Here is a 12677-nt window from a genome sequence, read left to right as displayed (position 1 = left end):
ATCTACAGGGTAAACAAAATAATGATTTGGCATATTCTTTGTAGTATTCATAAGGGTACTATCACTATATAAATATATAAATAAATTATAAAAGACAAACAAAATAAAAACATCTGTAATAAATAAATGAGAACAAAAAATGTCAATTATTCAACCAATCAACCAATTCTATGTTTGGAAAGATCCAACTTTCTCCCAATTGAACCCTTCTTCTTTGGTTCATCGGTATTTTCAACTTCGATCCTAACTTCAGAACCGCTAGGGCCAGCTTGAGTCATTGCCAAATTCTTCAAAGAAGCGTCTAGACTAGGTATACTATCTGTACTTTTTGATAACTTATCACGAATTTGGTCACTTAAACTTTGCTTTTCTTTGATATCCAATGTATCATGATGAGCCGATAATGCCAATTTCGCCAAATTGGTAGCAGAATGATGTCTTGAATGAACAGCACTTGTTACTCTTGATCCACGGTATGAATCATTTCTTGAATGAATATAACTTGCATTTCTTGAAATTTCATCTGAACGCAAATCTAATTCTCCATATACGAAATATCCATATCCTCCCATTAATTCATAATTTTCATTCTTTTCTTCTTCTTCTTCAGATTCTTGAGATCTAACATCAGATTCTGACTTAATCATTGGAAGTGATTCTAACTTGATACTTTCAATTGGAATAGATTCTCCAGCAACAGTTAATGGAATAGGATGTCTTTGGGCGACATTATCCGATTCAACGGTGTTTAATTCATGCTCAATTCTTAATCTCTTAAGTTCCATACTACGTTGTTCAGAATCACTAATAGATAATAATAAGTTGGATCTTTGTTTAAGGTTTTGCTTAATATCATGGATAACACGATGGAAAGTATCCAAAAATCTGGCGGTTTGTCTATGTTTGGAACAAATGGTAATAATAACCTTATCACTATGAATAATATAACCAATACCAAAACCTTGATCTACTGCAGGTGTGATTCCAAATAATAATAAAGCAGGATTACCACAGTTTGAAATTAATAATTCTGGGTTTTGTAATTTTTCAATTGTAGGATCTAATAATAATGGAACAAATGTTTTAGTCTTGGTCAAATCAGGAATTGGAGGTAAATGGGAGTTAATTTCATTTATACGTTTAGCAATCGATGGACGTTTAATAATGTGAATAATTGACATTAAATGTCTTTCAAAACCTTTCCCGTTCATGGCAGCACGATATTGAACTAAATGATCTTGACAACATCTGCTAAATGCTTCAAATTTTTCCAGTGCGGATGCTGAAGTAATATATAATTTAACCAAATTTGAAATATAATCATTTTGAATTGGAACTAATTCAGTTCTTGCATTCTTGAATTTCCTGGTTGTGATTGGCTCTAAACTATTGATCATTCTACCATACAATGAGTAATTGGTAATTTGGAAGGCAACTTGTAAAATAGAATCAACAGAAAGACTGAAACTCTTAACTAAAGTTGAATCCATTCTAATATTCAAAGTTTTGTATTCATGTTGGTTAATTATATCAGCTAATCTGGTTTCAGAAAGATGAATAAAATTTTGAACTTCGGGAGTTTTATTAAATGTCAATTTCACTTGATCAGGTTTGGTTTCAGTGGACGAAATAAACTTTACATTACTGTCAAACAAGGTATATTCAGATCCATTAATATTCTTTGCCAATTTCAAAACCGAATCGGTATAAATATCACTAATAAATCTCAAGATAGCAGTTGAATCCATAATCATTGATTCCCAAACAACACCAGCCACGGAGTTTTCAGTAACAATCAATTGTAATTTATCATACCATCTTGAAGTACATGTACCAACTTGAACATTCCCGGATAATACAGAACTACCATGAGAAATTACTTCTGTTCTTTCTTGATCATCTTTTGGAGAATTAGAATCCATAACTACTACAAATAATGCGTCATCGATTTTTTTCAAATTTTCTGCATTTGACGATTTTAACTCTAATCTTGCTGCTTTCCAATGCTTTAAGGATTGAGTTGTAATAGAACCAATAGCATTATTAATAGACTCGATACGGTCAACTTTCTTTGCATCATCAATGATAGCTTGCAAGATAATAGATAATTCAAGATCATTAAACCAAATTTTATGTTTAGTTTTGGTTTGAGCATAAGCTTCTTCAGTGTATTCAGTTAAAACTTCGAGTGTATAATATTGATTATTGCAAATAATCAAAATATGTCTTGAGTCGTTAATATCTTGATACTTCTTAATTGCCACATTTGTTGAATGTTCTTCAGATAAATCTGGAATTCTAGTGGTACCAAAAAGATTCTTATAACATGCCATAGTTAATGGGTTACCATTTTTAGGGGTCAAATCTGGCTTTAAAGATTCATTTCTAAGACTAACAATAAACTTCAAAGATGAATTAATTAAATTAGCAGATCTTTGAGCTTGATTAGGTGGATTAATAGTCTTTGAATAAGGATCTTCTTCTAAGATAAGATAAGGATTTCTTGGTAACACATCACCTCTTGATTCACCATAAATAGCAGGAGTAACATTATTATGAACAATATCTAAATAGCAAGCAATATCTTCATTCTCTTGTAAAGCAACTAAATGTTGTTGAATTAAGTTGATTAATTCATTGTTAACAAATTCAGTTGATTCATCAATCAATAAATCAAATTCTTCAGCTGATAATAATGGCTTTAAAGCAGTTAATAATTGTTGAGTGGTTGCTATTAACAGAGGAACTGGTAATTGAGGTAACTTATCCTCATGCTCAAAAGTATAATATTGAGACATCTTTGAGTGGTTGCCGTGGGTCGGGGGTTTATTGATTATGTGGTTGACTAAAGAGAAAAAGTAGAAGAGAGAGAAATTTAAAGGAACAAAATGGAAATTGACGGGAGAGAAATTTGATTATTTATATGAAACTTCCTTTGGGATATAACCGGGAGACTCGAATTTTTTTTCTTCTTTGTGGTTGGAAACTAAAAATATTATTTTTGTGGGGTCATAATTTATTCTTCTAGAAAAAAAAACTCCGAGGATCGCTTCTGATTGGTCAGATCAATCATTCGTTTTATTTTTACTTTTTTCTTCAGTGGTAGCCACATGTGTGGTTGTCCTGTATATAATTAATCTTCTATTAATGGGCTATGAAATTCCATAGACACTCCCTTACTATAAGGTATCTTGGGAACCTTATTCATCTCCTTATACTCATCTCGACTGGTATCACATGAATATCGGACTGTCCTACTATCAAATAAAAAAACAAATAAAAATAAATAAATTTTTCAAACAATTAAAAATACAAAGTGGCTCATTTTTCCCGAATTACATTCATTTGCATTTTTCTTTTTTTAAAAAATTTAAACTTTTTACACTACCTTATTAGAAAAACATCAATTCACCAAAATTGACTTCAATTAAGATCAATATCACTTCCAATTGATTAATTAAACCCAGGTAAATCGAAAAAATAAAGGATATTCCGATACCGGGAGTCGAACCCGGGTCTGCTCGGTGAAAGCGAACCGTGCTAGCCGTTACACTATATCGGATTATTTGTTGAGATTAAATTAGTGAAATTTTAGTTCCCAACCAAATTGGCAGCACGTGACCAGATTGAAATTCACTAATAAATCTTTCAATATTATATCTATCATCACTTAAGGTACTTTTCCTGATAATAGACTTATCAAGCTTTATTATAGATTGTTTTTAGAAGTTGATTATCCATGAAAATGGTCTTTTAAACTCATTCAAAAAATCTCTATATGCCAATGAGATTCGCAATTTTTTTGACTGAATTCTTAGCTTCAGATTTTTGCAACCACAAGATTTTATTAAACTATCTATATCATTACCTGAAATAATGAATAGAAGTGTTGACTTTCTTTTTCATATTCAAGCTGGTTATTTAGCTCTTATACATTCTAGCATACAGTTGGCTTGGGGAAAGTTGGTTAATATTAAGTGGCTATCCCTTCAAAAATGTGACCTCCAAGGAAGAAGCTAAGTATCAAAAGGATCTGCAAACACAACTAGTATAGGAGTCAGAAGTTTCTGAATTCAAAGTTGAATGTTACCTTTGTTAGCTTACGACAACTTGGCTACAAGAGAGAGAATTGTTCCCACTTATAGGCAGCAGTATATCATCAGATAACATCTATGGCAATTTTCGATTCCTTTGGGAGGAAATCGATGACCTTTTCACCTCCTCATATAATAACGAAACGCCACAAGGATTTTCACTAAATATCTAGGTCTAGTCCTAAGCTTTGAACTTCAATTCATTTTGAAGGGGATTGGTATACACGCTGCAGCAAATTTTCGCAACCAAAATAATTTTGAACCATGAATGAGCAAAATAGACAAATTGACTATTAGTATATAGAATCAATCAGCAGAGAGACGCTTATAATCACGAATTGACTTTGTCAAGAGACTACGGATAGCAAATTCCTTTCTTTTTGAAGCTCACAGATTAGCTTCAACCTAGAGCACGCTTGTTTCTATAAAGACAGGCAATAATACTAACATAGGCTTCGATATTTTTAAACAGTCAAAGTGGCCCTATAGAAATACAATCTTTGAAATATCTTTATTTCCAGTTCCCATGCATTGGTTGTTATAAAAGCCAGAAGTTCTGAAATTTTTTATGTTTGGGGTGGGAGAGCGAGACCCAGGGGTCCAGCCAGCCAGAACGAAAAATTGGGTAGCCGCAGCCACGCAAAATTTCACCTTGATACGGTCAACGTTAGTTCAAGATACTGAAGCAAAACCGACATCTACCAGATTTCACTAAGCTCAAAATCCATAAGAAAAGCTCCCAAACACAATCTCGTCCTAACTATAAGTCTCGGCATTAGCACCAAGTTACACCATAATATTGGACCCTAGAGATTTGTTCATTGAATAAATAAAATTGAACCCTGAAAGAAAAACAGCATATCCAATCTACAATACCATCATCCAACCCTAGCCTTAACAATCATCAGGTACTACGATATATAGACACAATATCACATGAGTTCAATTGCGTTAAAATTAACAACATTATTGGTGAAGACAGTTGCTAAACCGATGGCAAATGTTATTAAACAACAAGCCAAAGAGCATGAAAGATTTAGGAGCATTTGTATCAAAATGGCCCAATCGCTTCATAGAAATGAAACTAGATTAAGAATGTCCTTATTGGGTGAAAAAAAAATTAAGATTAGACCTTTGAATGATACCAAAGCTATTGAACAAGGGGCGACTTTTATTTCCGAATTTTTTATCTTTAGTGTGGCAGGGTCATTGATTTTTTATGAAGCTTATAGAAGTAGAAAGAAGGCAAGCACGGCTCGAGAATCTTTGGCTGATGATATCTCAGTGTTGCAGAGTGAGATTGAATATATTAAGGAGAAATTGGGTGAATTGAATATTAAAATGGATGACTATAAAATACCGGATGGATATAAACCTAAATATATCAAAGTTGAATCACCAAAGAAGGAAGATCCGGATTCAGGCAAAAATAAAATCAATGAAGATTCTGCCTTATCACGACCTTCTCTCCAACCTGCATTAGTAAACAACAGTACCAGCGTGAAACCCGAATAAGGTAAACATCAGGAGCGGCATGACTGGTTTCTTTTGGTTCTTGGTAGAGATCATGTATATAAACCAATTACCCTTGTAGATATTATTTATACAGCGAAATAGATAAAGCAAAAAGTACATGATAAACAAAACGAATAATATTAAAACACTATAAAAAAATAAAGAAACTAAATTGATAACATATATAATACAACTGAATTTGAAGAATCTATTCTGATAATATAGCAAAAGAGCCAATTACCAAGGAAATTACTTACTTGTAATCCCCGAAGTAAATTACAAAAAACCATCCAGCTTCTTTCCCACCTCCATATTCAAATTCTTAAAAAAAATTGAGGGATCCAAAGGAGCCATCTATTTTTGCTTTTTCTTTTCTACCTTTAATAATAAGGCTTTATTAATGTGTGGTAAGACACCACCATAAGCAATAGTGGCCTTGATTAAGTTATCTAATTCTTCATCACCTCTAATAGCCAATTGTAAATGCCTTGGGGTAATTCTCTTAACCTTTAAATCTTTGGCAGCATTACCTGCTAATTCTAGGACTTCTGCTGTCAAATATTCCAAAACAGCAGTTAAATAAATAGCAGCTTTTGAACCAACTCTAACTTTGTTTTGAACATTTCTCTTTAAATATCTTTTAACTCTTCCAACTGGAAATTGTAAACCAGCCCTTGCTGAATGAGAAGTTGACGATCTTGCAATTTCTGAGGATTTACCTTTGCCTCCATGAACCTTTCCTTTTCCTGACATTTTATCGTAATACGAATAATAATATTAATTAATCAATTGAAGTGAAAAAGAAAAAGAGTGAAAATCAAAACAACTTTATAAAATGTAAACAAACAATTCAAATGTGTAAAAAAAAGAACAACAGGAAGAAAAGATGTTTAGGAAAAAAAAAATTTACAGGTTTCTTTCGCGAATCTCTTTTTTCTCTGCCGACAACCAGCAAAAGCGCGCGCTTTAAAGTTTATCTTATTGGAAATGTTACCCGGATTATTACATCTAACTATTGACAATATTATATGACCCCAACTTTTCAATCATCTTTTCAACTTCAAATCTTGACTTTTGTAATTCAGTACTTATAGAATCAAAATGCTGATACCCTTTTAACATTTTGATCAAAAATAACATGTCTTCTTCCTCTTCCCTTTCTTCTGAATCCAATTCGCATTCATCATCTGACGACTCGATTACTTCAGAATCCAGACGAGATAACACCCCACTAAACTTGTACCTAGTAGCTGAAGACGATGATTGACGAGAGCTTCGTTTTGCTAGTGGTACCATATGATCACCAACAAACGGCTGAGGAATATCATGTGCCTCCTCTTCTTCTTCATCGATATCTTCATCTTCACTACTATTCTCCAACAAAACTTCGTCTGGGGTAAATGTTTTCTTGGGCTCTTCTCTTATATTTCCGGCAACCGTCGAGAAACTTACTTTTCGTTTCTTATCTGTCTTTAGTACCAGCTCGTTCACTTTAGTCTTCAATAGTTTCTCATTTCCTTCCATCTTAACTGTTTTGGAAGCTTTACTACTCTTTCGATATCGATTCACAAAGTTATCATATTGCTCTAAATCACCACTTTCCACTGATCTAGTTATTGAATTTAGCAATGGATAGGAATAGACCCGATAAATGATACCTCTCAATACACCAAAATTGATAAACCTTCTAACATCGATATTGTTCAATAACTTCCGATGCTGTATATACCATTCCTTAACTGATTGACCTTGATTGAGTGATCGATATAAATAAAACAATGTTGTCTTTGTGGGGACGGTTACATTCGTCCCTGAACTGGGTGAGTTTCCCACTGATCTAGGCGATTTAGACAACGAGTTCAGTTTCTTGTATGAGCTTGAACTTTGATCAAAATGTCGGATGGAATAAGGGGAAGTACTCATACCTGTATGAGATGGAGACGAATTAAACGAGGATGGGACAGGAAAGTAGGATTGCTGTTCTAAATTTGATTCAGCAGTTACCACATAAGCTTGACAATCTTCTGCCATCTTCCCATTAAATTTCAAAAATTCTCCAATATGGTTAGTTGGGGCATAAATATTATTGAATTGGAATATATCTACAATTTCGATACATTTGTAGTGCATTAGATGTTGAATACATTGTTTGGTTAATAAATAGTTAGCGTCCGCCAATTCACTAATTCTCTTAACTGAGTTTAATCCATCGATATAAGGTAAAATCTTGATCATGGTAGGGTCCCAATTCACATCCACTAAGGAATTCAATTTCACAGTGGCGATGGGAACTTGGTATGCCTTGATATTTATTGGAGGTGGAAGGATTGGGAATAACTTGATGTCCACTGAGTTTGCGGTATCTAGTGGAATACAGCATTCCGAATAATTATTCAAATCTTGATATAGCTGATTTATTAATGATTCAATTGAGGAAAGTGTAATCTGCTTAGTCTTGGCATGACCTGGGGCATTGACTGCTGCATCATTGCTCGATTGAACTGAGACCACGTTGGAGGTATAGGCTTCTAAATCAATTCCAAAGTTTATACTGTTACCGGAAGATACTATACTATCCTTTATCGCCATCCCTGTGCTTCCCTTTTTGAAAAATGAATTATCTTTATCTAATTTACTTAATATAAAGTTCTGCTCTTCTAGAACTTGAAACATTTGACCCATTCGCTTAATTGCGGGTTCATATGGTGAAACATCACCCATATCATAAGGAAATACAAAGCAAAAATTAAAACTAAATGAATTTCTAGAATATCGCTCATTTTCCATATTGACAGGATAGCCTATGACCTTATATCTATTAATCTTGAATGAAATTAATCTATTGCACAAATGAGGTTTGGGTATCACATAATTTTTAACAGTATCAAAATTAAATAATCCTTCCACCTCTTCCCCAGTACTTTCGTTGAAGTATCGATTATGATTATGTCGGTCTTTTGAATCAGATGAGGTCGAAGAGGCCATTGATAGACGGGATGTATTAGTCTTTGTTCGGTGAAGATTGGCTGATGTGACTATTGAATTATCTGGAACTTGATGTACGATCTTTGTGCCTTCAGTAGGATGGAAAACTGCATAGAAGACAGCAACAATGGGAATAAATCCATCAGGTAAATCCATTTCTCTTCAATTAGCTTTGGTTTAAATTCCCTCTAGTTGATTCAACAAGCTATTAGTTCAAGACTTCCCTCCACAAGAATCTAAGCTTTCCTGTCGTGTAGAATTGCAAGAATTACGGCTTTTGAAATATGCAGGAACTAAAATGATTATTGGTTCATCGCACGACCCGGAATTTACATTTGCAGCAAACCATAACTTGGATTTGAAGTAGTCAGTTTCAAATCGACATAAACGTATGGGAAAATTAGACTGAAAATAATGGAAGAAATCCTTCATTATTTCCATACAAAGGTGCTTTATGTCTCGAACTTATTCCGAGAATATCGAAGTTTTAAAGTGTGATAATGATCCAATTTATCAAACGGTATACGAGTCAGGCACTGATAGAACAATCATAGTACAGATAATATATATCCTGTACAATTTACTCTATAAGAATGTAATATCTTAGAATGAGAAAGGAAGAAGTCCGCTATGGTGTGTTTCTTGTATTCCAATTTATAAATTACTTGTTGCAAAAAAAATGAGGGAACAAATTCGATTTGGTGTAAGAAAAATTTGTTGCAAATTAAGTGCTCCTTTCAATCCACCAAGGCATAATTGCCTGTCAAATACTACTGAGAATATATATCAAGTCCTCAGTTAGTGTAAAAAACCAGCATTGCTATGTATTACTTCGACTCCAATTTTTGCATTTCTGCCGATGGTACTTCGAAGTGTTGTACTATCCCAAGGATGTTTCGGCACCAATTTTCTGTGCAGCTTCCCCAGATCTAGAAGAAGTTTTATGATTAAGAATTTATAAAATGCTATCATAATTGATTACAATGTCGTCCACACAAAAAAACCTCAATCGAGCTTGGAAGTTGACCGTTTCTAATTCATTATTAAGAACTTTCACCTTCAAACTTCTCTCTATTTAATGTGGTAAATAAAATCTCAAAAAAGGTTAGATTCCATCTGTCTGGTCGGCCATGAGGTTTGGGGCTAAACATTGTTCAAATAATCACTCAAACTCAGGACATACTTGCTACTTGCTTGGTTGGTGCAGTAAGTATCCTGATTTTTCAAGTTGCGACCACTCACGTAGTATTCAATAAATGTCACCTTCTTAAACACAACAGGTGGAGTGATTGTGGCTTAAACTTGCATGTAAGGAGCCTTTCATAGCTCCGTCCGGAGATAAGTCTGATTTTTGATTTTTCCGAGGTAACAAAATAGAACATTTTTTTTTCCGAGGTTGCAAAATCAAGCAAAGAAAAGTTTACTACTGAAATCTCGTCTCACCCCTAAAGAAAAGAACTAGAAATTCAGATCTAAGATCCGCAGAAAGTTTGTGTATCTCCTTGGTTCCCATTTCCAAAAGCTATTGCTCAAAACAAATCCAAAATAAGGCCACTTTCGCCATTGTTTGCTTTTCCGAAACCATTGACAACTAGAAACGATTTTGCAATGGCCAGTTCTGACCCAAAACAAAGAAGCTTGGAAAATAAATCACTCATCTTGTATGGCGTACATGAACAAACAATAGCGATGTCGGTTAATTTAAGTTTTGTCTTTGTGAAGGGTCTGATGGGTCGTTTGTTGTTCCTAGAAACAAATGAAATTTTTGCATGTGAAAATAATTTTTCCGTGATGCTCTCGCTTAAAATATGCGCTACCTCATCCGGATTTCAAACGGATACAGAAAGGGTTCATCTCCTTCCGGACAAGTATAAAAATGGGGTCAAATAACCTTTCATGATTATTTGGGAATTGTATTCTCATCATTAACAAATATTACAACAATATTAATATTAAACTTATTTAAAATATCAAAACATGAACTCAGAACATAACTCACCAAGGGATTCGATATCGGATTCCGCCCTTGACGTATCATCTGACCCAAATATGCATCATCCTAATCAATTAGTACTAAAAGAGCATCCTCTGGAAGAAACTGAATCTCCATTATCACATATAATAAGTAGAAGAAGTTCCGTGAGTAGAAGAATAACCGGTGCTGAAAGAATATTCAGACGTGCATCCACTTTGTCCTCACCATTACCAAGGATGGGAGAAGGAAAAGATTATCCACCTGAATTACCTGAAAGACTTCCTTACGAAGTCCTGTTTGATGGACCCGACGATCCAACACATCCATTCAATTGGTCATGGAGAACAAAATTCTATATTTCATTTGCTTGTTGTATAACGGCATTGGCTGTTACCATGGGTTCTGCTATGTTTGCTGCAGCTCAGCCTTCATTGATGTACCTTTATAATATTGGATGGACTACTTCAGCTTTAGCTACTTCCTTATTTGTTTTTGGTTTTGCGTCCGGTCCAATCATTTGGGGTCCATTATCAGAAGTATACGGAAGAAAGACCCCATTATTGATATCAAACTTCGGATTTGTATGTTTCTCATTCGCAGTTGCAACTGGTAAGGATATACAAACCATTCTTATTTGCAGATTCTTTGCTGGATTTATCGGTGCTGCCCCATTAGTTATTGTCCCTGCTATTTTTGCCGATTTGTTTAACGAAAAGGTTAGATCCAAGGCTCTTGCTATCTTTGCAATGGCTTTATTCGGTGGTCCTATGATTGCGCCTCTCATGGGTGGATTTACAGTCAAGAATGACGATTTGGGATGGAGATGGACAGGTTATTTTATTGCAATTGTTGGTTCTTTGGGATTCATTTTGTGTTGTTTCATCAAGGAAACATTTGCAGATGTGATTTTAATGGACAAGGCCGAAGTATTGAGAAGAAGAACAGGAATCTGGGGAATTTACGCGCCACACGAAGAAGTTAAATTGTCAATCCTGGAAATTGCTGAAAATCAAGTTTCAAGACCAATTAAGATGTTATTCACTGAACCAATTTTGTTTTTGATTTCGCTTTATAATGCATTCGTCTATGGTTTATTATACATGTTCTTAACTGCGATTCCATTAATCTTCACGGGTACTTATGGTTGGTCTGCCGGTGTTGGAGAACTTCCATATATTGCTATGTTTATTGGAAGTTTAATAGGTGGTGTCATCTGTTTTGCCTTCGAATTCAGAAATCAAAAAATTGTGAATAGAACAGGTAAGCCAAGCACTCCAGAAGCTGCTTTACTTCCAATCATGGTAGGTTCAATCTCATTTACAATCGGTATCTTTTGGTTAGGTTGGGCAGGAGGATTTGGTCCAAAGGTTCATTGGATTGTACCTACATTGGGTGCAGTTCCGATTGGTATTGGTTTGATTACTATCTTCTTGCCTTGTCTTGTCTATATCATCGATTGCTATTTCGTTGTTTCGGCTTCTGCAGTTGCTGGTAATACCTTCTTAAGATCATCATTCGGTGCCGCTTTCCCATTATTCTCAAAACAAATGTTTGAAAATATGAAGATCAAATGGGCCTCAACTATGATCGGTTGTATAGCTGCAGTGTTGATTCCAGTTCCATTCTTGTTTTACAGATATGGTCCCGCTTTGAGAAGAAAATCTCAATACTGCGCAGCTTTAGATTAATTCAATATTATTAGTTTCCCAATTTATACACTGTATATACCTAACCCTTAATTTTTAATCAATAAATTATGTATTTTAGCGTTAAAAGATCCCAAATGTACTGCTTATTTGTCTCTTATTGTAGCATAGCTTCTTAAGTGAACTCACTACCGTGTCCTTTCAAAAATTATGTTCATCATGGTTCCAAAAAAACAAACAGCTCGCACTCAGGATCGAACTAAGGACCAACAGATTTGCAATCTGCTGCGCTACCACTGCGCCATACGAGCTATTTCGCGAGAATTTTTATTTTTCTGTCGGGGCGATGATTTTTGTCCACGTGATATTCGTGTGACATTCACGTGATCATCAAATTCCAATTTTTGAATATCTGAGTTCTGTGTAATCCCCTCTAAGTAACAATGACTGAGTAGCTGATAT

General features: G+C 34.5%; 5 protein-coding genes across 5 annotated transcripts; 2 read left to right on the top strand and 3 right to left on the bottom strand. All coding sequences in view use genetic code 12, as the record gives it.

The window, feature by feature from the left end:
- Positions 1–158: 158 nt before the first annotated feature.
- On the bottom strand, positions 159–2798 carry CTN3 (carnitine O-acetyltransferase; the record flags this gene model as incomplete). The annotated part of the gene is made up of 1 exon (XM_049405839.1): positions 159–2798. The coding sequence occupies one exon, from the start codon at positions 2796–2798 to the stop codon at positions 159–161; it is 2640 nt and encodes an 879-aa protein (XP_049264572.1).
- A 2232-nt stretch (positions 2799–5030) lies between these two features.
- J8A68_002121 (uncharacterized protein) lies at positions 5031–5609 on the top strand (the record flags this gene model as incomplete). The annotated part of the gene is made up of 1 exon (XM_049405838.1): positions 5031–5609. One exon carries the CDS (start codon positions 5031–5033, stop codon positions 5607–5609), a length of 579 nt encoding a protein of 192 aa, XP_049264571.1.
- Positions 5610–5963: 354 nt separating this feature from the next.
- On the bottom strand, positions 5964–6362 carry HTA3 (histone H2AZ; the record flags this gene model as incomplete). Its single annotated transcript, XM_049405837.1, has 1 exon — positions 5964–6362. The coding sequence occupies one exon, from the start codon at positions 6360–6362 to the stop codon at positions 5964–5966; it is 399 nt and encodes a 132-aa protein (XP_049264570.1).
- Positions 6363–6617: 255 nt separating this feature from the next.
- Positions 6618–8750, bottom strand: NPR2 (nitrogen permease regulating protein; the record flags this gene model as incomplete). The annotated part of the gene is made up of 1 exon (XM_049405836.1): positions 6618–8750. One exon carries the CDS (start codon positions 8748–8750, stop codon positions 6618–6620), a length of 2133 nt encoding a protein of 710 aa, XP_049264569.1.
- A 1821-nt stretch (positions 8751–10571) lies between these two features.
- J8A68_002118 (MFS transporter) lies at positions 10572–12257 on the top strand (the record flags this gene model as incomplete). The annotated part of the gene is made up of 1 exon (XM_049405835.1): positions 10572–12257. One exon carries the CDS (start codon positions 10572–10574, stop codon positions 12255–12257), a length of 1686 nt encoding a protein of 561 aa, XP_049264568.1.
- Positions 12258–12677: the final 420 nt, after the last annotated feature.

Source organism: Hemisphaericaspora subhashii (genome assembly GCF_019202705.1).
Source record: "Hemisphaericaspora subhashii strain CBS 10753 chromosome Unknown scaffold96, whole genome shotgun sequence".
Lineage (NCBI taxonomy): Eukaryota > Fungi > Ascomycota > Pichiomycetes > Serinales > Debaryomycetaceae > Hemisphaericaspora > Hemisphaericaspora subhashii.
This window is presented reverse-complemented; position numbering and strand designations above follow the sequence as displayed.